This window comes from Selaginella moellendorffii, unplaced genomic scaffold (assembly GCF_000143415.4).
Source record: "Selaginella moellendorffii unplaced genomic scaffold, v1.0 SELMOscaffold_38, whole genome shotgun sequence".
NCBI lineage: Eukaryota > Viridiplantae > Streptophyta > Lycopodiopsida > Selaginellales > Selaginellaceae > Selaginella > Selaginella moellendorffii.
The window spans coordinates 578,809-600,378 of NW_003314299.1; the positions used below are offsets into that span (position 1 = coordinate 578,809).

At 47.4% G+C, this 21,570-nt stretch overlaps 7 protein-coding genes and 1 non-coding gene across 9 annotated transcripts; 3 read left to right on the plus strand and 5 right to left on the minus strand.

Moving 5' to 3' along the window:
- Positions 1–238: 238 nt before the first annotated feature.
- On the minus strand, positions 239–2,617 carry LOC112349404. The gene is made up of 10 exons (XM_024683796.1): positions 2,565–2,617; positions 2,330–2,513; positions 2,007–2,274; positions 1,866–1,953; positions 1,634–1,806; positions 1,476–1,563; positions 1,203–1,418; positions 1,085–1,155; positions 820–1,031; positions 239–761 (listed from the first exon to the last, which is right to left on the minus strand). The coding sequence occupies exons 2-10, from the start codon at positions 2,355–2,357 to the stop codon at positions 304–306; spliced, it is 1,602 nt and encodes a 533-aa protein (XP_024539564.1). The 5' UTR covers positions 2,358–2,513; positions 2,565–2,617; the 3' UTR covers positions 239–303.
- A 398-nt stretch (positions 2,618–3,015) lies between these two features.
- LOC9658928 (probable acyl-activating enzyme 17, peroxisomal) lies at positions 3,016–6,103 on the minus strand. Its single transcript, XM_024683795.1, has 15 exons — positions 5,847–6,103; positions 5,664–5,793; positions 5,347–5,612; positions 5,076–5,280; positions 4,982–5,022; positions 4,801–4,929; positions 4,669–4,742; positions 4,388–4,608; positions 4,238–4,332; positions 3,974–4,190; positions 3,789–3,914; positions 3,637–3,735; positions 3,368–3,583; positions 3,201–3,311; positions 3,016–3,113 (listed from the first exon to the last, which is right to left on the minus strand). The coding sequence occupies exons 1-14, from the start codon at positions 6,095–6,097 to the stop codon at positions 3,207–3,209; spliced, it is 2,175 nt and encodes a 724-aa protein (XP_024539563.1). The 5' UTR covers positions 6,098–6,103; the 3' UTR covers positions 3,016–3,113; positions 3,201–3,206.
- A 52-nt stretch (positions 6,104–6,155) lies between these two features.
- Positions 6,156–7,669, plus strand: LOC9658929 (hydroxyphenylpyruvate reductase). The gene is made up of 2 exons (XM_002978604.2): positions 6,156–6,592; positions 6,903–7,669. The coding sequence occupies exons 1-2, from the start codon at positions 6,167–6,169 to the stop codon at positions 7,425–7,427; spliced, it is 951 nt and encodes a 316-aa protein (XP_002978650.1). The 5' UTR covers positions 6,156–6,166; the 3' UTR covers positions 7,428–7,669.
- On the minus strand, positions 7,631–13,288 carry LOC9653869 (probable phosphoinositide phosphatase SAC9). Of its 2 annotated transcripts, XM_002978724.2 has the most exons (13): positions 13,182–13,288; positions 12,388–12,995; positions 12,171–12,303; positions 10,953–12,124; positions 10,783–10,890; positions 10,557–10,727; positions 10,293–10,505; positions 9,957–10,235; positions 9,159–9,902; positions 8,896–9,093; positions 8,369–8,845; positions 8,088–8,321; positions 7,631–8,028 (listed from the first exon to the last, which is right to left on the minus strand). In XM_002978724.2, the coding sequence occupies exons 1-13, from the start codon at positions 13,201–13,203 to the stop codon at positions 7,753–7,755; spliced, it is 4,635 nt and encodes a 1,544-aa protein (XP_002978770.1). In that variant the 5' UTR covers positions 13,204–13,288; the 3' UTR covers positions 7,631–7,752. The 2 variants fall into 2 exon arrangements, with proteins under 2 accessions (XP_002978770.1, XP_024539561.1); XM_024683793.1 differs by having other exon boundaries at positions 7,631–8,321.
- Positions 13,289–13,427: 139 nt separating this feature from the next.
- On the minus strand, positions 13,428–13,498 carry TRNAG-GCC. Its single transcript has one exon. It is a non-coding gene; the product is annotated as a tRNA-Gly (tRNA).
- Positions 13,499–13,622: 124 nt separating this feature from the next.
- Positions 13,623–16,004, plus strand: LOC9658930 (regulator of G-protein signaling 1). Its single transcript, XM_024683797.1, has 12 exons — positions 13,623–13,896; positions 13,963–14,083; positions 14,139–14,199; positions 14,248–14,332; positions 14,400–14,473; positions 14,532–14,732; positions 14,788–14,867; positions 14,925–15,154; positions 15,212–15,339; positions 15,393–15,514; positions 15,575–15,811; positions 15,862–16,004. The coding sequence occupies exons 1-12, from the start codon at positions 13,820–13,822 to the stop codon at positions 15,925–15,927; spliced, it is 1,482 nt and encodes a 493-aa protein (XP_024539565.1). The 5' UTR covers positions 13,623–13,819; the 3' UTR covers positions 15,928–16,004.
- On the plus strand, positions 15,863–19,113 carry LOC9653870 (pentatricopeptide repeat-containing protein At4g02750). Its single transcript, XM_024683794.1, has 2 exons — positions 15,863–15,975; positions 16,035–19,113. Exon 2 carries the CDS (start codon positions 16,068–16,070, stop codon positions 19,059–19,061), a length of 2,994 nt encoding a protein of 997 aa, XP_024539562.1. The 5' UTR covers positions 15,863–15,975; positions 16,035–16,067; the 3' UTR covers positions 19,062–19,113.
- On the minus strand, positions 19,059–19,658 carry LOC9653871. Its single transcript, XM_002978725.2, has 2 exons — positions 19,273–19,658; positions 19,059–19,192 (listed from the first exon to the last, which is right to left on the minus strand). Exons 1-2 carry the CDS (start codon positions 19,598–19,600, stop codon positions 19,110–19,112), a joined length of 411 nt encoding a protein of 136 aa, XP_002978771.1. The 5' UTR covers positions 19,601–19,658; the 3' UTR covers positions 19,059–19,109.
- Between the last annotated feature and the right edge of the window lie 1,912 nt (positions 19,659–21,570).

The following is a 21,570-nucleotide window of genomic DNA, read 5'->3' on the forward strand; positions in this document are numbered from 1 at the left end:
CCAAAAAGTTTCACCTCTATTTGTTCCATAAACACTTATGAAACTCAGAGGAACTATAAATATAAAAAACGACATAATATTCATTATATCGTTTTATTTAGCTTAAAAAAGAATTACTTTTATAGTGTTTATTTAGTACTTTTTATTTTTTAATAATACCGATAAAAACACCTTTTATTACAGTTTTGGAACCTAATGGATATTCCAATCATTGTTAACGTCAATATCACGAACAATATCACAAACATGTCAATGGTATTGCTTTACAAATCACTGAATCGCTTATATATAATCGCACGAGAATCACTCGCTCTCTATCCATGTAACTGCATCCTGAATGCTTTCCTTGTACTGATGGCAGCCATGGTCGGACAAGAGTGTGCTGGACAGCACAATCCTCTTAAACCTCGACGTTGGATCGTCACCGCGAACAACAATGTGTTGGAACTGGGGCTGCTTCGTCTTTTGCTTGGGAGAGCTCTTGCTAGTTCTTCGGCTTGTCTCTTGACTCTCACTCCTTTGTTTTTCATCGTCTGATGATGCTGCCGCCGGCAATGCCAATTCAAGTAATAGCTCGGGCTGGAGTGGCTTGCGAAGAATATGATAGAGAAGTCCCGGCACGTAGAGTCTCTCCATTTCCATGGCTTCCTTCGGGTCTTTTACTGTCTCAGCCACATTTGCTGCCAAGGTTGCCGCTGCGATTTCAGAATCTTTCTCGTCGACGTCATCATCTACGTCTCCGTTTTCAGTCGTGGACACTCCTGGCATAGGTGTCGCTTGAGTAAAACTAGGAGAAAGAGAGGAAATAAAAGAGCTTGCCTCTATATGTCGAAGCGGAGCGCAGAAGCTCCGCAGCCGCCATTCCAACTGTAAACCAGTTTGCAGCTTTGTGTATCTTCGTCCCGGCCAGAGCCCCTGACCTTGCTACCACCAAGGCAGCCTGGCCATATTTCATTGCCACGCCTGGCAGTGTCCCCTGAGCCAGCTCCAACATTTTCTTCCCTTTGCTACCATCTTTAAATGCCTGGCTCCTGAAAATCACATCCTAGCAAGTAAATTTCAAGAACATGGAACTTTATCTTACCAGTCTGTTCCCAATATTTCGGATCGCAAGTCTTCTAGAGCTCCAGGACTTATTCGAGCAACGACATCGTCCTGAAAAGGCAAACTTTAGACCGAATATAAAAACAAAGCACATGAACCTGAAGAACAATGTTTCTGATGAAACCCGCTTCTTCAGCTAGCCTCTTATCGACGCAAGGAGGGCATCCATAACCCCAGCATGTAATCCACGAAGGAGGTATGCCAAGCCTCGAAAGAGGTCCTACGCTTCCACCATCACAGTCCCGCAAGAGCATGCAAAGCAATGCGGCTGTTCCAGCACCCAGGGAATGCCCGACAAGAACAAAACGGTACTCCTGATAACAAGAAACATAAGATCACAGCCTATGGAAACTTAAGTTCGAGCTAGTTACCGGATTTGCCACAAGAAGATCTCTCAAACAAGTAGTTTCATTATCCATAAGCCAGCGAGCTGCAGCAAGCATTCCGGAATGAGCATATCTGCAAACGAGTAAAAGAGGCAAACATTGTTTAAAATCGGAGTTATTGATAAGAAAGCTAAACAACTTACCCACCCTCAAATTTCTCACTGTGAGGATTCAAATCGGTCAAAACATCTGTAGCAGCCAAAGTTCCCCGGATGCTGATCACTACACAATGCCTAACATTATCAACAGCAATAAAATACGCAGGCTTTAAAACTCCAGAAGTAAAGACATGCTTAATAATTTGCGTCTCTTCTATCTGGAAAAAAAATTAAAAAAAATCACTGCGATAAGAATTTCTGTAAAACAAGAACAGACCTTCAAGTCTTTGGCAAGCTTCTCCTTGCTTTTCTTATAGGCAGCATACGCCCACCCAAACCAATGTTGGATCTCTAGAAGCTCTTCCCTGCAATCCTGAAAGTTAGCTTACGAAGGCATACAATAAAAAGAACGACTCACAGAGACGAAACACGAGAGCCATTGATGGTATCAGCAGCACCCTCAAGAGCATGCCGACCAGATAATTTATACAGACCCAGCGTAAGATCTGCCATGCTCCATCGACTCATGCCAGCAATGCTTCTCTTTATGCTCGCTGCTACAGCAGTCAGCGTGCCTTCTGCTGCTCGAGGAACATCGTCACTAGTTTCTTTGAGCTCTAAGTCATCAATTTCTTGCGCTGCTGCTTCCACAGCTTCACTTGGCTCAGCACCATCTTTGGACTTCCCTGCAAAACATTTTCTCTCGAATGAACACAATAGCTAAATAGAATAAGAACTTACTCCTCCAAGCAAGGGCGGGATGGATCATCTCTCCCCACGTTTTCGCAGGCACCTGGTTCGCATCTTTGGTGCCATCGCATTTCCCCTTGAGTTTCTCATCACGTGGCTGGTCTTTCGGAATGGGCTCCTCTTGTAACACTTCTTTTGTAAGCTCCGAGTCGTCTCTAGATTTACCTGTAACAAGCTGAGCCATTTGAAATTCAAAACTCTAATTTTTCCAAAAGGAAAAACTTACGTCTCCAAGTCGAAGGATAGATCATGTCTCCCCATGTTTTTGCTGGAGCTTCCACACTCTCCCCCGCTTTATCTTCGTTCTCTTTTTCTTCTTGCAGGGGCTTACTCGCAGAATCACGGATATCTCCTCCTAACAGCTTCCATGTTACAAGAGAAACGAAGAAAACAAAAAGGAGAGGATACAAACCAGCTTCATTGCTTGCGATTTGTTCTTGGCTTGTCGATTCAGACTCACTTGGTTCAGCCTCGGCCCTAGCTTCAGTCGAGGATTTCCCTGGAAATTGCAAAAAAGTTAGAAATGTAGAACGCAATGCCGCTCAAAAACTTACGGCGCCAAGACGATGTAATCACGTCTCCCCATGTCTTCGCTGGAGAATCCGCCTTCTTCCCCTCCATTTGCGCGATCCTACTCTCCCGCTCTCACGATCCCACACCGACGACAAATCAAACCCTAGCCCCTAGCAAAGCATGCCAGATGTTAAATGTATATTCCTCACAGGAGATGCATTCGCATATTCGTCTCCTTGGCGCCACTTTCTTTGAGTTCGTCCTGGCCAAAAAAAAAAAAAAAAAAAACAAAAAAACAAAAAGAGAAACTTTTAGAGACAAAAAATGGAGAGAGAAGCAAGAAATTTACCTTCTCTTATAACAATGACGTGCGTTTAGTGGATTGGCTTCGAAGAGTTCTTCGCATCACCTTGTTTGAAGCTGTTCTAGGAAGGGAACCAGCGATTTCTACTGAATCAACCTGGGAAATGCGAGAAAAATGAGAACTTGAGAGTAAAACGCGAGGATGGCACTTGCCTTGAACAGAGGATTTAGTTTTCGTTGGATGGCAGCGTTGAATCTTAGCTTGAGCTCGGAAGAAATGTCAGTTTTGTCGGTCACTTCGGCTTTGAGAACGGCAATTACGCAAAGTTTTTCCGGCCCACCTCCGGTTGGAGAGACACCGATTGCGGCGGTCTCCAGGACTCTCTGATCTGCTGCGTTGCAAATGCGCTCGATTTCAACGGAGCTCACCTGGAAAACAAAAACAAAATCCACGAGAAGAAAAAAGAAGATATAGAGCTTACTTTGATGCCTCCCAGGTTCATTGTATCGTCCACTCTGCCATGGGCTTTGTAAAAGCCTCCTGGCGTACGCTCGAACTCGTCTCCATGTCTCCGTAACGTCTAAGAAAACGTGTCGTAAGAGAAAAATACTTGGCTTTCCTTTGATCATCTACCTTTCCATTGTGTTTTGGCATTCCTTTGAAGTAGATGTTGAAATGGTTGGCATTCAGTAAGATGCGTGAAGCTCCTAGCATCGAAGAATCAAGAGCACATTCACCGATACCAGGCATTTCGCTTGGCTGCGAGCAAAGCAAATTTTAAGAAAACATTATAGCATCCACAATAAGAGAGCACTTACCAGAGGAATTCCGGCTTCGTCCAGAATGAAAACATCACATCCCATGGCAGGAGTGCTAAAACTCGCTAGTGCTTGAGGTTGCAGAAGTGAGCCCGTGACAAAGCCGCCACCGATTTCAGTACCCCCGCAATATTCAATGACAGGCTTGTAAGAAGCCTTGCTCATGAGCCAAAGGTAATCGTCTACTGTCGATGCCTCGCCGGTTGAGCTAAAACATCTGAAGAAAGCAACCTTTAAGACCATAAATCAGAAGGATGTTCTCGCCTTATATGTGAGAGGTCAATATCATCCAGGCACTTTGTTGTCTTCCAATGTCTGACAATGCTAGGCACAACACCCAGCATTGTTACTTTAGCGTCCTGTTAAAAACCATAGCTCGAGTGTAAAACAAGTTCAAAGAGCATGAACTCTTACTTGGACGAACTTTGCAAAGCCACGGCCTAGAGGGGACCCGTTGTAGAGAGCTATAGTAGCACCGTTAACAAGAGTCGCATAAACGAGCCAAGGCCCCATCATCCACCCCAAGTTCGTTGGCCAAGAAACAACATCACGACTTCGTATATCCTGATGTGCCCAGCCATCCGCAGCAGCCTTGATTGGTGTTAAATGCGTCCAAGGTATAGCTTTCGGATCACCTAGAAGTAAAAGAGAAAAAGTATACAACTTGGCCGTAAATTTAGTGTATGTAAGTGTACCTGTGGTACCCGAGGAAAACAGAATGTTTGAAAACGCTTCGCCTGACTGAGCAACGCCTTTATACTCCTGTGGCCTGTCAAAAGCCGCTATACGATAGTTTGCTAACAACTAAACCGAAGAGATGAATTTACCGAGCAAGGCCCGTGGACACTGCCAAGAACTCATCCCATGACATATCGTTGCTGCGAAGTTCCACTGTCAAAGCCCCCGCCTTTCCAGGAATTACAAAAGCTCGAGGAGCGTTGGCGTCCACAACTCGACTGCAATGAAGACAGTGAGACGGACGAGTAAATGCTTTGGAATTTGACTTACGTATACAAAGCAAGATCTTTCCCTCCTCGAACAATAACATCCTGCAAGCACGGTCTTTTGTTACTATAGCATAATCTTTTCAGACAAGACCGACCTGAGTGAAGATCGCTTTTGCTTTGGAAATGTTTAGCCTGGTCTCGATTTCCGAGGAAGAGAAGCTGTCAGCAATGGAGACAACCACGCATCCGCAAAGCACAATCCCGAGATAGACAACGACTGACACTGGAGTCATTGGCATGTTGATAGCAACAGCATCGCCACTTGAGAAACCCAATCGTTCCAAAGAGTTTGCCACTCTACTACAAGAAGAAAAAATCCATCAAAGATTAGTCCAAGAAAAAAAAAGAGTTGACAAAAAAGGATACCAGGATTGTGATCGGAGTTCGCTTAGTGTGAGTGAATTCAAACCTGTGTCGTTACCTTCGTCTCTCCAAAGAATGGCAGTGTTGAAAGCTTTTCTACATCGGCTCTCTTGGAAACAGCATTCCGCGGCATTGAGCGTAGCTTCACAAAGCCATTGACCCCCGGGACATGGCTCACCATCAATCTCATTTCTTTCCATGTCTAAGATTCGCGAAGGTTGCTCCACGAAAGGAATCTCAAGCTCCTGGAGAACAATCCTCCAATAAACCTGGAAAATTAAGAAACGTTACAAAGAACACACTCCACAAGACAAACTTACGTCTGGATTTTCAACCGAGAATCGCTGGAACTCGGCGAAGTTCGTGATCGGATCAAAGAAAGAACAGCCGAAGAGATCTCTGCCGTAAGTGTCCATCGTTCTTCCCAAATTCGTGGATTTTGCCTGGGCTCTGTGTCGCGCAAAGAATGAGAGTAAAGAAGAGAAGAAATTTGCTTCACTTACAAGGAGGGAATCCACACTGGAGGCGGACCAAGCCTCGCAGAGTCCCAATTTTTGTAGCAAGAGTGATAGAGGAGCTGATGGAGCCGAAATGGATGCGATGGAGCGAGCACATTCTTTGATAGCGACCTCCAGATGCTCGACGGAGACTCACCGGATGCTCGCAGCGATTGATTGAGCTTCCAGTGGAAAGATCGCGCCTCCTCGTGGCCAAGGCCAGCATCGACGAGCTCCTCAATGCTGGGCTCCTCCATTTTGACCGCTAGAACCCTAAAATATTACCCGGTTTTTTAGGGCTCTTGAGCTTTTGGGCGTGATTGGCTATGGCGAGTCCAGTCGTGCTCATGGCCGTGCCAATGCTCCCCGATCTCGAGCTAGCGCTGGATTCCAAGTTCAGACTCCTGCGGCTCTGGCAGGCGGAGGATCCTGGCGCGATGCTGCGGCAGCACTCGGGCCAGATTCAAGCGCTGGTCGTCAATCACAAGTTCGAGGCGTCGGCGGCGGTGATCGATGCGCTGCCGCGGCTGGAGATCGTGTCGTCGTTCAGCGTGGGGCTGGACAAGATCGACCTCAAAAAGTGCAAGGAGCGCGGCGTGGCGGTCACAAACACGCCCGATGTGCTCACGGACGAGACGGCCGATCTCGCAATGGCGCTGCTGCTGGGGACAATGCGGCGGATCTGCCCGGCGGATCGCTACGTTCGCGAGGGATTGTGGCCGGTCCATGGAGATTTCCCCCTCTCACACAAGGTAAAGCTCTCGATTCCTGGAAATTTTCGTTCTTGCGGTGCCAGTGATCGATCAAGTTCTTGCTGCGTGATCCATGGCTTCTTGTGAGAGGGAGCTCCTTGGCTCCCTCTCACACAAGGGAAATTTTCTATTCCTTGCTTGTGGAATCCTCTTTTCCATCGCATGCTCGACATTCCTGAGAGATCTTTGTTCTTGCGGTGCCAGTCGATCGATCTAGTTCTTGCTGCGTGATCCATGGCTTCATCTTGTGGATGATCGGTCGCAATATTTTCTTCTAGCGACAGTCATTCTTTCTTTCTCTTCCTCGCAGGTGAGTGGAAAGCGCATCGGGATCGTGGGGCTGGGCAGGATCGGCTCCGCCATCGCCAAGCGCGCCGAGGGATTCAGCTGCGGAATCTCCTACTTCTCACGCGAGAAGAAGCCCGGAGTTCCCTACGCCCACTACTCCAGCCTGGTGGATCTAGCTCGAGACTCCGACGCTCTCATCGTCGCGTGCGCGCTAACGCCAGAGACTCGCCATCTCGTGAGCAGGGAAGTGATCGACGCATTGGGTCCGGAGGGGACGCTGGTAAACATCGCGAGGGGGCCGATCGTGGACGAGGCCGAGCTCGTCCAGGCGCTGGTGGACAAGAGATTGGGGGCGGCTGGATTGGACGTGTTTGAGGCGGAGCCACAGGTACCACAGGAGCTCCTTGGGATGGATAACGTCGTGTTGCTACCACACGTAGGGAGTGGTACTTGGGATACCAGGCGGGCGATGGGGGATTTAGTGGTGAGGAATCTGGAAGCTCACTTCTCGGGGAAATCCTTGGTTACTCCAGTGGCACTCGAGTGATGGACTGGAATCTGGATCAAGCTAGATAGATGGTATTAGTTCCAGGTATCAACAGGGAAAGCAAGCTGGATATCAACAAAGACTTACATTCAAGAGAAACGAAAACTTAGATGGTAGCAGTTCTAGATCACAGGGTAGTGAAGCTGGATTTCAACAAGAGAAAAGATGGTAGTAGTTCTAGATCACAGGGAAGTGAAGCTGGATATCAACAAGAACTTACATTCAAGAGAAACGAAAACTTATATCGCACAAACATTAGAAGCGGCTAGCTTCACAGGGGGTGGAAAACTTCCGTCCTTCGCTCGGCCATGGGAAAAATCTCTACTTAGATCGCGTAGAGCTGCGGCCACTTTCCAAGTTCCACGGCGAGAGCGTAGCGGTACAGTCGGATCTTGTTGGAAAGCGAGAGGCCTGCTGGGAGTGGAACCTCTTTAGCGTCGGTCTCTGGTTCTTCCTCCATGAAGACGGAGACGTTGCCGGTGAGCTCGAAGTAGAGAGCTCTGGCCTCGATCGGCATGGGGAAGTCGAAGTAGAGCGGGGTGCCAACTCTGGCCATTGGCAGAATGTAGTTCGCGACTGGGACACATCGATCGGACGAGCTCTGCGAAGGAAGAAAAGGTAGGAGTTTAGAAAGCTCTGCAACAATTCGTAGAGTTTTACCTGGAGAGCAGTGACACGGATGCTAAGCACAGCCGGGCTGATGAGGAACTCGTCCATGGAATCCAGCGCAGCATCCAGCGACTTTGGCTGGCTGCTGACGAAGTTCTGCTTCGCAATGTTTCGAAGTGCGACAAGAGCGTCCAGTCGGAAGCCCGCAACGTTTGGGACAGTGGAAGAGATCATCTGCTCTATCACCCTTCCGCTTTCACTGAGCCGCTCTCCATCAACTTGGACCTATATCAACTTGTCAGAGGAGAGCAAACTCTAGAAATTCTTTCTACCTTGAGCCGTCCATATCGAGCAGGCGTCTCCAGCATGCTCTTCCAAGCACTCTTCTCCGGTGCTTGTGGACTCGCTACCACCTCCGGATCATCCAGTACCTTCCGACCAGTAACGATGATTCTTCTGGCGTGCAACCGAGGCGTAGCAGCAGCCTGTGCAGAGCCCACCCTCTGGCCCAGTCTTCCATTCTGAGGTTGGACGGGGTTATCAAAACTGAGAAGATCGAAAGACTGCGTCAAGGTTGCTGCGGATGAAGGACGAGCCATGTTTGCCGCGTTGGGAAGCGAGAGCCTGAGCCATACAAGCCGGCACTTCACGGGACTCCGGAATCTAAAGACCATATGCCGAGGATTGGCCGGGTCTCTCTCTGGTCCGATAAGCTGCTGTTGTGGAGTGCCTCCGGCGGAACCAAACTCCCACCTTCCAGCGTAAACACGCTCGGTTTCCGTCACAACGCTTCCACACCATATATCAACCTGTGGAGAATCAGCAGTGAAGTCACATTCCTATAGAGCAGTCGACTTACCGTTGGAGCATCCTGGGCTGTGTAACCACACGGGCTCACGAGCAAAATGATGCCAGTAACGGAAGAAGGCTGGCCAAGAACGATGCTCAATTCGACGCTCGGCAGTCCTGGAGGAGCCCTCCAGTATGACATAGTGTTGAAGCTGGATCGCGTGCTTATGAGCGATGTGGCTGGCTCGGATCCTCTATCGGAATGGACCTGAAAAAACTCAGCAGCATAAGAACTTTTCTACGTCTTTCTAAATCGCAAGAGCGGCAGCTTACCGAGAAAAGAAGTGTGGATTCCGGATACTCCGCCAGAGACGTCTCTCCTCGCAGCAAGTTCTTGACGTTGGGAACGCCACCATCTTTAGAGCTGCCCAGCATCTTACAGTCCTGAAGAGCCGCTAGCACCGCCGACTTGAAGCGCTTCTTCTTGTGCGCGTAGAGCAGCTGCCTCAGCGTGTAGAGAAGTATCGCCTGGTGCACCAGAGGATGGACGCACTTCTTGCAAAGCGCAGCATCCAGAGAAGCCCGGCCGCGGACAACACCCTGTGCGGCACTGCCTCCCAGCACAGCCTGCTGCAAGTTTCCTACGAGAGCAGTCCCTCTGCCAGCCACACAGGATCCGCAAACTTTCTTGTTGCAAGAGTTGCACGAAGAGATGGTCGTCACCGTCGACGCGCCCTGGACCATGCTGCCTTTTCTCATCATCACCACCTCGCAGTCGGCGTGAGAGCACGTCGCTTGGTCCCTGCTGTATGGATCGCCGCCTATCTGGCTGGGAGGGACCAACCCGATGGCTCGGAGCTCCTCGTCTTCGGTGATAACTTGGCTCAATATCGCGAGTTGGACTGCTGCCTGCCGGAGAGAAGTCAAGTTGGCCGGACTCACAAGTCCATTGGGATTTAGAAGCGCGGGGTCTTTTCCGGAATCCAATAGCACTCGGTCCCTCATGGCTGCCGAGAGGCCGAGGCGGAGGCGTATGATTTCCAGCTCCATAGCTTCCGTGTACTTGAAATTCTTTGCCTGAAAAGAACAAGTTAGAACTTCTATAAAAACTGGAGAGTACTAGTGGCCTACCAAGTTACCACCACAGAACTGGTGGAGATGCTCTCTATACTGTTGTGCGGCAATGTCTCCGGCTTGTACGAATCTTGTAGAGGCTGCCTTTTGCAGCCTCGCGGCGGGGACTGGCGGAGGCATAGCGATGTCGCCAGTGAGTAAATCAAACCCATAGTTTGCGCTACCAGGCGATGGTGAACTGTCAATGAAGCCGGGAGTTTCATTCCCGGAGCTTTCAGGTGTCACTCTGTTGTTCCAGATGCTATTCCAAAGGAGAGGGATTCCTAGAACTTCAACCTGTGGACAAGAGCGTCATCAACTCTACTAAGCTATTGTAATTTATCTCATCCATACCTCTCCAAGAGTGATAGGAACGCCTGGTGCTGCAGGATAAAATGTGACGGCAACAAAGCGCGTCAAGAAGTCGACTTCACCCTCTTGTTCTTCGTAGTCGTAAAGCCAAGGGAAATGTCCTGCACCAGTGATAGCTCCTTCTTCCGGATTTATCGCACCTGGAAGGGAATACAATAGCGTCGTTCCAGCAGCACAGCGGGGTATGTTTGCTCCCTGTCAAAGGTTTACATTAGCGAAAAAAGATGAAAAAGAAAACGCAAATACCTCTAGAACTAGCTTCATTCCATCAATCTGACGTCCAGTTCGAACATCAAAAGACGTTGGGGATGACATATCCTCCATTCCATGGCCAACAGTTAACAGGAGTTGGCATACGTGACAAGGTTCTGAAAGAAAAATATAAAACTGCACAAATTCTGCAGCTGAAGGGCAGACCTGAAAGCAATGAAAGTAAGAAAAAGAAAGTTTCTGTTGCCAGAGAACAACATACCCATATCATGTCTTTATGTTTCACGTTAATGAGCGAGTCGGGGATATAAAGACTGGGGAAGGCACTAGGCACTGGCTTCAGCAAGAATGCGTACGATCTTGAAAGTATCTGCAAAAACCTGATAAATTTCTCCTTATTCTAAAAGATTTTTGTGTGATGAAATTCCGAACCTGAATGGGCCTCTCCGGTATGGAAGGAAAATGCTGATATCGATGCATTCCCAGAAACATCTCGAGCTGCTTTTGCCGTGTGTTATCCACGAGCACGTTCAGATATCTCCGCTGGAGCGTTATTGCCACGTTCTGAGCGGCTCCGGTTCGTTTAGCCTTGGCTGCGTCTTCGCTAAAAATTTGAAGAATGTGACTGTGCATTGCCTTAGACCCGGTGTAAAGCATCGCATGTATGTCGCCTGCGAGAAGGAAAAGCTCCGCCATCATCGACACAGGAGCACCTAAAGTGGCCAGCTTGAACTCGTCTGCGGTCATGCTGAATCTCCGCCATGACTCGTCGGGACACGGATGGTCCCAGGTAGTAGTCCGAGTGTTGTGGTCGATATAAAACACCTGTCCTGTGACTGCATCTTTCCTCTTCTCCCAGCCAGGAGGGAGCGGGCCAAGCGATACTCTCGAACTCGATATCTGAGGTTGGATGGACCTGTCCGAATCTAAATCTATTCCGAGTCTTCTACACTGCTCCGAAAAAACCTGTACAGCTCCAAAAAAACTAGCCGCGTTTGTTCTATCCAAAGAATCAGCGCAGTTGAAACGAATAATGCCCCGTTGCCTGTCTGTTATCCTCCATCCTCCACCTCGGACCCCGGGAGTGATAGAGGCCCGGCTCTTGTCAGCAGTAGGAACGTAAGTGCCCAGCTTAAAGCCTACGTCCATTATTGGAGCCTGGAGTAATTGCCATAGACCATCCACGGTCCGGGCATCGCCTATCAGCTTTATGTTTGCATGCCAGTCGTAGTTCAATAGCCACAACTTTGCTTCGGGTATCTCCTTTCTCGAGTTTAGCTGATCGACGCAATCTTGAAAGTGTTGAAGCAATGGAACCTCCGACTTTCCTAGAGCTCCCCTGAGAAGGTTGACGCAGACGATAGGAACGGGATTCTTATCGCCGATCTGGCCATATCTGTAAAGAAGCCTCTTGAAATAGTGTGCCGACCCCTTGTATGTATCCGTCTCAGCGATATAGATTTCGGCCTCTGAGACTGTTGATTTTATCTCGGCGCCCCACCATATCGGTATTGTGCCTCGTCTCCACAAGTATGTGCTAAACGGAACTGGCCCAGGAGAAGCTCCAGGTTGCCAAATGAGTTGCTCACACTCGACCTCGTTACCTGAGGAAAAATCAGTACGATGCTGAAGAAACAGAGAAAAACTTACCGGTGCTATACGCAGCATTAAGCCCGCGTGCTAGATAGCGGGTTCCAGGATGTAGACGACTCCTCCTCGCTGTTATTGCTACAGTTGCATACTGCCCCTTGGCATCGACAAACGTCCGGCTATCTGCAAGACCCTGTACAACAAGACCGTTTCAGTAACTTCACAGAGAGAAAGAGATCCTAAGACAAGCAAACAACCACAGAAAACAAGATGAGACCTGCAAAAGGACTACACAGTGATGGTGAAGTCCGATGTCTTTGAAAGGCGATGTCAACCAAACGTTCCACGCAAACTCGAGGTCCGGATCCTGCACGGAGATGTCACTGGGAAACGGCCTGGTGACGTCTCTCGTCTCGCAGTAGACGTGCATTCCGTCGATGGCGATGTCCAGCAAGTCGCTCGCATTCTTCAGCTCGGCTTTCGACTGAGGCTGAGGATTCCTGAGCGGGATCTTCACCCACTGGCTCTCCATAACAGTGTAGACTGTGTCACCTCCAGGCATATCCTTGATGGAAGCTCGAACTTTGGTGGCCAGCAAGAGCAGCCCAACGCAGCCATAGACTGCGTATCCGAGTATTGCCCGCGCGTAAACTTTGTTCTTGATCAGCCATCGCGAACCCGCCGTCACGAACTTGATAGCCTCCGAGTCGGTCTGGAAGTTGTCAAACTGGTCCTGGAAAGTGTACCGAAGAGCTCCGGAGGTAGGATCCACATAAATAAGTTGCGTGTCCCTTCTACTCGCGAGGCTGGCGACTATGTAGACTTCTCCCGATTCAAGCTCCACGGAAATTATGGAAGTCTCTCGGGAGAGGCCACCAGATGGTCCTGATGACAGACACAAGGTCAGAGCTAGGAAAAGAATCAAGCTTGACGACTGATAAAAAAACGCATTGCTGAGAGAATCCAATTCATGGCCAAAGTTCTAGATCAGAAATTGCGAATGCATAGCGGATTGAGCTAAGAACGAGCTGATCCCAGGATTTCCAGATCTAGAAAATTTTCAAAACGTACCAGATGCCAGCATGTCGGCCATCGCTGAAATCGCAGCGCCGAGAAGATCAGCAGCGCCGTCCCGCGCTTGTCGTGCCAGGCGCCTCTTGCCGCATCCCTCTCGCAATCTAGGGCTTCATTAGGGTTTGTGGGCAAGCAATTTAACGTACCAATGAATTTAAAATCTAGCTGCACCGACAACCGTCCATCTTTTGACGGCCCAGATGTCAGAATATATAAAAAAAGAAAGCTTAAAAAACAGTGATCTGCACTGCCCGGGAATCGAACCCGGGTCTGTACCGTGGCAGGGTACTATTCTACCACTAGACCAGCAGTGCTCGTGTGTTTGACTTTTCTAGTATGCTAAATTCTACGAAAGAATTTAACTCTTTCGTCAGACCATAGGCCTTGACTGACTGACTTCCCGCCTTTGAATCTTACACCATGACGATTCTAGGGTTCTTGATTAGGGCTTAGATGACCGTGGACGGTGATTTGCCTACTCTTCTCGCCGGGAGAAGCGTGGATTTTGGTCAGAAATGCAAGCTAGAAATGCTAATTTGGAGGATGCCGAGCACTAGCGATGGAGGAGCAATCGTCTTTTGGCCAGGAATTTGCTCTTGAGCTTCAAATTTGGGGTCCACGATCTTGCAAGTAAAATGACGAGCTGTAGGACAGTGGGGGGCTGTGTCTCGGACTACGTTGCTGCTGGCATCACATTCTTTGTAATTTTCCTGTAAGATTTTTTTGGTTCCTTTCATCTTTGCAACGCTAAACGTGATTTTTTTTGTTCCTCTTTTAGAGTTTGCATTGGAATTTGTTTTGTAAGTATCAAACGACGGCAATTGGAGCTCAACGCCAAGAAGGTGTCGGTTTTGCTCGTCCAAGCATTCGCGAGCTTGATATATCTTGTGGCTTCTCTGGTAAGCTCACAGGTTTTCTAGAGTTTTGCTGTCTCACGCGTTCCAAATTCTCAAGATGTCTTTGAACTATTTGAGGCTATCTCGACGCCATCTATGGCAAAATTGTGATCTCATGCGTAAGCAAAATCGCTTTTGTTCTTTCACTGGCTAACTGTGGATTATAGTTTGGCTGAAGGGACCATTTGGATTTGGAATCCTTTTAAGCTGTCATATTGTACAGGCATATAGGCTTCACTACGTCTTTATTGCGTAAGTTTTTAGCTTTTTCTTTCTTCTGTTGTTCCCTTCCATCACTTCTACATTTCCTGTTGTGCAGAAGGCGCCTACCACCTTTGAAGTATTATCAGCTTCTTCCGCTACTTGTTAGTCCATGGTTTGCTGTAGCCGCAGGTAAGAATCAACGTGGTGTGAGGCAGGCTCTTATAGACACGTTCTTGTTGATGATCAGTTATACAGGCAGTGAGTGATCACGATAAGCGATCACCGACCTGCCAGTTTAACATACGTTGGGAGCTCGCAGTGGGATCGCTTTATGCTCTCTATCCTGCTATTCTCCTGCTCGCAACTTGGAAGGTGCGGCACATAAGATTTGAGTTTGACGAGTTCAAGGAGCTTCTCAAAGCAGCTTCCATCTGCGCCTTAATGCTTGGTAATCTGACATTTCGCTCAGTCTGTTCAGCCCTTCTTAATGCCCTTCTCTGCAGTTGTCTGGGCCGGAATGTTTGTTGCAGCCCAGCTTGATTCAAAAGTCGTAGTCACTACTCGGTTTATTGTGGCCGTTTTGGTACGTAAATACATTTTTTCTTGACTCAGTGAATTCTAAAACGTTGTGTCTGCACAGGTCAGCGTTGGCGTTCTTTTCCTGTTTTGGATTCCTATCGCAAAACCCGTTCACGATCTATTTCACGGCCGTAGGAGTAACCACCGGTATTCAACCATGGGGCAAGCGCTTGGAGTTCCAGTCAGTGGAGCCATATCTCAACCGTTGATAGCCTTCAATTTTAACAGGCCGCTGGAGCTGTTGCTTGAGCATAGAAGGTTTCGACAGTCATATTTGGCTTTTGTCGACAGGTAACCTCTGACGCATCGTCAAGTTCGAGCTGTTAACGCCATCTGTGCATATTTCAGTCGGATGGCCGGTGAGGTCGTGCATTTTTACAGTGAGGTTCGAGAGCTCAACAAACTCCAGCAGCAGCATCAAGTTGTGCAGAGAATTTACATGGCAGAACACATCATTGACAAGTACATCAAGTCAGGTTGGCCATTGTTCAGTGAGAAATGCTTAGCAAAACTCTTTAAGTTGCTCCAGGTGCGCCAATGGAGATCAATATATCCCATCAAATGCGTTTAGACATTATCAATACGACTGATTTGGCTGACCCAGACCTGTTCAAGCGTGCCGTCGGCGAAGTTTTGAAAATGATGCAAATGGTACGTGAGTTTCTTGTGTGTTCTTCCATGTATTTGTGAATTTCGGCAACCCTGAAACAGAATCTGTCGAACGACTACTGGCAATCCGAGTATTTTCAAGAACTAAAAGATGAACTGGACGCTGATGTGGAATCTCAGCAAACTGGTGACGATCTAGAACAGCAACTAGATGTGACTGCTACCAAGCGTGCGTTGAGAAGGCTTTACGATCCTACTCCAGACAATCCATTCGACCAAGGTTGCCCGTTCAGTGGTGAACTTCGCAAAGAGAATCAACCCGAACAACATCATACTGGAGTAAGTCAAAAACTTCACTGAAACTATATAGCTCAACGTGTGCTTCACAGGAATCACAATCCCAGAGGTCCGAAATCTTATTAACTAGCCAAGACACTACGCTGCCACGGAGTTGATCCTGGCGAACTAGAATCTGGACGATACACGAAATTCGTGCGCGCAGAGTAAGAAATTAACAGTCGAGTTTTTCTTCTTTAGCGACAAAGCATTGTGTGTTCTTCAGCTCGAGTTATGTTCTACAACGTTGTTTGCTGGAATGGAGATACTTACACAGCAGCAAACAGCTCTCAAGGAGGATGTGAAGAGTTACCAGCTAGCAAGGGATCACAGCGAGCCCGGACCAGCGCACTATGGCAAAAGCCTCAAGGCTTGCAAGACATTGTCCGAAGGCCAGCGGATCCATTCGGCAATCCTCCAGAGCAGGTTCAAGCACAACATCTACTTGTCTAACCTTTTGATCGAGATGTATAGCAAGTGTGGCAACCTCGAGGTTGCTCGCGAAGTTTTCCACAGCATTCGCGAGCCCAACGTCTTCTCGTGGAATATACTCCTCGCTGCATACGTCCGCCATGGCCGCCTCGACGAGGCAAGAAGAGTTTTCGACAAGATGCCGGAACGAGACTCCGTGTCGTGGAATGCAATGACGTCGGCTTATGCCCAGAAGGGTCATATGCAAGCAGCCAGGAGTATCTTCGAAATGATGCCGCGAAAGAGTATCGTGTCTTGGAACGCGATGATCCAGGCTTATATCCAAAGAGGAGACCTGGAAGAAGCTAAAGTTCTGTTCGACAAGATGACCGAGCGGGATGCTGTTTCATGGACTGTGATGATGCAAGCGTATGCCCAGAGGGGTCAGCTGCTGGAAGCTCGAGAGTTCTTCGACAACATGCCAAAGCCGGACGTGATCTCATGGACTGCTATGGTCGTCGCTTATGCTCAGGCTGGGCATCTCAGGGAAGCGGAAGAGCTCTTTAGCAAAATGCCGGACAGGGATGTCGTGGCTTGGAATGCCATGCTAGCTGGGTTTGTGACGAACGGACACATGAAGCAAGCAAGGGAAGTGTTCGAGAAGATGGAGAAACGGAGCTTGGTGTCTTGGAACACGATGATTTCGGCGTATGGACGGAGTGGAGACTTAGAGAACGCTGTGCTGCTGTTTGAGGAGATGGTCGAGCGTGACGGGGTGACGTGGACTGCGATGATACAGGGGTATGCCTTGAACGGGCATCTCGACCAGGCACTCAAGCTCTTCCAGGAGATGGACTTGGAAGGGGTGGTACCAGACGAGGCGACGTACTCTATCACTTTTACGAGCATTCTCACTGCTTGCAGTCACGCGGGAGAGGTTCCAAAGGGCTGTAAGTTCTTCGTGGAGTTCCAGGAAGACCGATGCTTACAGCCGACGATCGATCATTACCACGGCATGATAGACGTTTTCGGACGTGGAGGGAAGCTCCAAGAGGCGGAGGACTTGGTGGAAAGCATGCCTTTCCCTGCGGAGGCTCTCTCGTGGACAACACTCTTGGCAGCGTGTAGACTCCACAACGATGTCGATCGCGCGGCACGGGCAGCGAAGAAAGTGGTGAAGCTGGATCCGGAAGCAAGCTCGAGCTACGTCCAGCTCGCCAACATGGGGATCTTCCAGAAGTCGGAGATATCAGACTCGATCTCTTCGGAGGCTCCAAAAGCTCACCACCAGGAAGCTACAGATAAACTTATCGGGGATGGAGTTCTTCCTACTCGACGAGAAGAGGAAAGAAAAGAGGACGAAGGATTGTTCTCTTCACAAGAACCAGCCATTTCGATCGAAGAAACCCAAGAGGACTCATCAGGGGCGATCAAGGACTTCGCCTCACGGATACGAGCTTGTGGTGACTCCCGAGATCTGACACTCGCGAAGGAAATCCACGCCTCGGTGCTGGCGAGCCAGTTCTGGCAAAACAGATACCTCGCCAACCTTCTCGTGGAGATGTATGGCAAATGCGGCAACCTCGAGAGCGCGTCCAGCGTCTTCGCCACCATCGACGTCCCAAATCTCTTCTCGTGGAACATCCTCTTCACGGCCTACGCTCGAAACGGCCGGCTCCAGCAAGCCAGGCGAGTCTTCGACGCCATGCCCGAGCACGACCTCCCGTCCTACAACGCCATGATCGCCGCCTACGCGCAGAGCGGCAATCTCCAGCAAGCCAAGCTCGTCTTCGACGCCACCCCGGAGCTCAACGCCTTCTCCTGGAACTCGATGCTGGCGGCCTACGGCCAAGGTGGCGATCTCAAAAACGCTCGAGAGATCTTCTCCGCCATGCAAGAACACGACGTCGTCTCCTGGACCGCGATGATCCAAGCGTGCGTCCTGTGCCACCGGCTGGACGAGGCCACCGAGCTCTTCCTGGCGATGCCCGAGTATAACACCGTGAGCTTCAACGCGATGGTGTCGGCCTATGGACAATCCGGACAGGCCGAGGAGGCCAAGTCGGTGTTTGACACGATGCCCGAGAGGGACGTGGTGTCCTGGACTGCAATGCTCGAGGCCTACACACTCTCCGGACACGTAGAGGCCGCTGGATCGATCTTCGAGGCGATGCCGTGCTGGGACGTACTGCCATGGACGGCCATGATTGCGGCGTACGCGCACAGCGGCGAGCCACACAGGGCGATGGTGACCTTCCGGAAGATCCCGGAGTGGGACTTGATCTCGTGGAATGCGATAGTCGCGGCTTTCACTCAGAACGGACTTCTTGCGCCAGCGATGAAACTCTTCGGTGGCTTGCCGGAGCGAGACGTGGTGTCGTGGAACTCGGTGGTGCAAGGATTCGCGCAGCACGGCCAGGGGAGAGTGGCGCTCGAGCTCTTCCACGAGATGATCTTAAACGCGGTGGCTCCGCAAACCAGGACGTGCCTGAGCGTGCTCCTGGCGTGCGGGCATCTTGGGCTGCTCGAGAGGAGCCGGGAGTATTTCCTGAGCATGCAAGGCGACCATGGATTGGCTCCGGCGGTGGAGCACTATCGATCGATGGTGGACGGACTTGGGCGATCCGGGAAAGTTGCCGAGGCCGAGAGTTTGATCCAGACGATGCCGTTTCTTCCGGATAGCGTTGCCTGGCTGACGCTGCTCAGCGCTTGTAGGACGCATTCGTCCGGAGAGCGCGGGGCCATTGCTGCGGAGAAGGCGTTTGAGAGCGACAAGAGGGCGGCGTCGCAGTATGTGCTGCTGTCTAGCTTGCTCAACACAAGGCCAGCGGCCAAGGGATAGAGAAACTTATAGAAATTCTTTTCTTTATAAGTGGATCTATACACTAGCTCAATTGTCTTCCTTGGTGACGTCAAGAACGTCCTCGACGAAAGCGTTCTCCTGCTTGAACCTGTTCTTGGGTGCGGAGCAAACTGGACGAACAAAAGAAAAATTAAGAAAAATGCTGGAAATAATATTAAAAAAACATCTTTTTTTTTTTGTGAATTTGTACCTGGGCAATTGTAGCTATCTGGCTGATCTTGGAATAGCGTCTCCTGGTCGTAGACATACCCACAGTCTTGACAGATGTAAGCAATTCTCTTCCCAACTGGAGCTTGTGGATCCTGCTCCAATGGTACACTGCCGGTTATCCCTCCCAATGGCACTTCAGTGCCTCCCAGTCCTGTGGGAACGCTCTCCATCCTAACGCTCCTCAATTGCCTCCTTGCTGACACACCCCTCACATTACTCCTCAGTGCCACTGCCTTGAAATTCTTTGTTGTGGATGACACGGAGGAGGAGAGGAGCTGTATGCTGCTGCCGTTTGCGACCAGAGCCATCTTTGCAAATCTCTTCTGAGCAAGGAAACCCGATACAATACAGGGAGAACAGCAGTTCGACGTTGGGGTGGAGTCTATATACTGGTCACAATATAGAGTAAACGTGAAAACTGGAAATTTTCTCCAATAGACAGCACAGTATCTCTAGTTGGCATACACACCAATTGCATGTGTGACACTTGTCCAAGTGATGGAAGAGCCATAAAATTGATACAAGAAAATGCATAAATAGTTTTGATTTAAGACTTGGTTTTGAAAAAAGTGATTGGTTTTAATTAGCTAAAATATAATTCAAATTTAATGCTAAATATATAAAACTTTAGAATAATTAAAACTGACACAAAATAGCAAGTTATCACCAATAAGTATATAGAATTAAAGTTACACACAAGATGGATATTTATTAGTATGTAATGCCCAATGCACTTTATTTGGTGATATTGCATAATAAATAACAAGATTACAATCATTTTGAACAATTAAGGTTGAAGAAATTAAGCAATTACTCTTTTTACAATATTTATCAATAGACCATACTACAAACTTTTTTACTACATTTAAAACTTTTGTAAAACCATAAACAACAAGGTTACCATCATTTTGCAATTCAAGTGTACATAATAATACATCATGAATAAATTTCCCAGTCTGCCATATAATACTTCTTCTAAAGAACAAAATAAGGTTGCAATTTGAATTTAAGTATAAAATAACATTTTTATTTGGTGATAATAGAAACTCTGTGCTTCGAAGGCTTTGATACGGTCTGCCACTTGAAGCACTTATAAGAACATTTTTTGTAAAATCACAATAATCAGTTCCAATACTTCTAAAATGAAATAATATCAATGGATAATAATCTGGATCAGCTTCAGAATCACCATCTAAGCTGTATGATATTGCATAATTTGTTGCCTTTATTAAAATATACTCCGCACATTTAGTAATAATAAGTTGTTCATATTTGACAACAATTTTTTTAAGTTGTTGTTTCATTGTTAATCCTCTCAGTTCTCCTTTAATTTTACTTTTTCCACAAAATGGCTCTTGATGATAAAAATGCCCTATTCTAACAACAGCGGTACCAATAGAAAGTGGTAAATAAATTACATTAAACCAATTAACAGGATATGGCTCTTTTGCAATTTGTGCAATAAGTGTATTAAAACAGGTAATAATTTTAACCACATCAGAAACATCAAGTTTTTTTTCATTCCAAAACTTGGTTTCCCAACTAATACATAAATTATAGAATGAAGTACTAATTATCAAAGTAAATATAAAAGAATTACAGCTTAACATATTTCAATTTTTCTTATGAAGAAATAGTTATTATATAGAGATTTTTATTATTAATTTACTATAATTTACTATTTAAATTGTATTTTAAAGAATTACTTTGGTATATAGCAAACCTCCATTTGTAATTACTAATAGCATAGATGTGTGATATATATGATAACAAAGAAATTTCTTGATTAGATTAAACTCTATTTAATTTAAATGTGTCAAGATAATCATATTCCATATGGACTTTCCTATTTTGTTAACTAGAAAGATGGAAATACTTTAAAAAACATTCTAAGCTATGCTAATCTGTGCTTTTTTTCAAATATTAAAAAACTAAAATAATATAATAAAAATATATTTAATTTTTTAGTTCTACCTCTAAATTGTAATAATCTATTTAACATCTATCTGAAGAGATTGTTATCAAGAGAAGGGAAGACAACAAAATTATTAATAAAATACTAAAGAAAAGAAAAGAAGAAATAAATTTGTGTTAAAAAGTCTAAATGTAAAAAAACCTAATTTGGGTATGGGTCTCAAAGGCTTAGTAAGTCTTGAGTTCAAATCCCCTAAGAAAAAATAAGATGCCTGAATCCCATTATAAATAATGATAGCAAATACACCTTAACAAATATAAAATGTTATCATATATATGACATTATCTTTCCCTTTTATGTCAA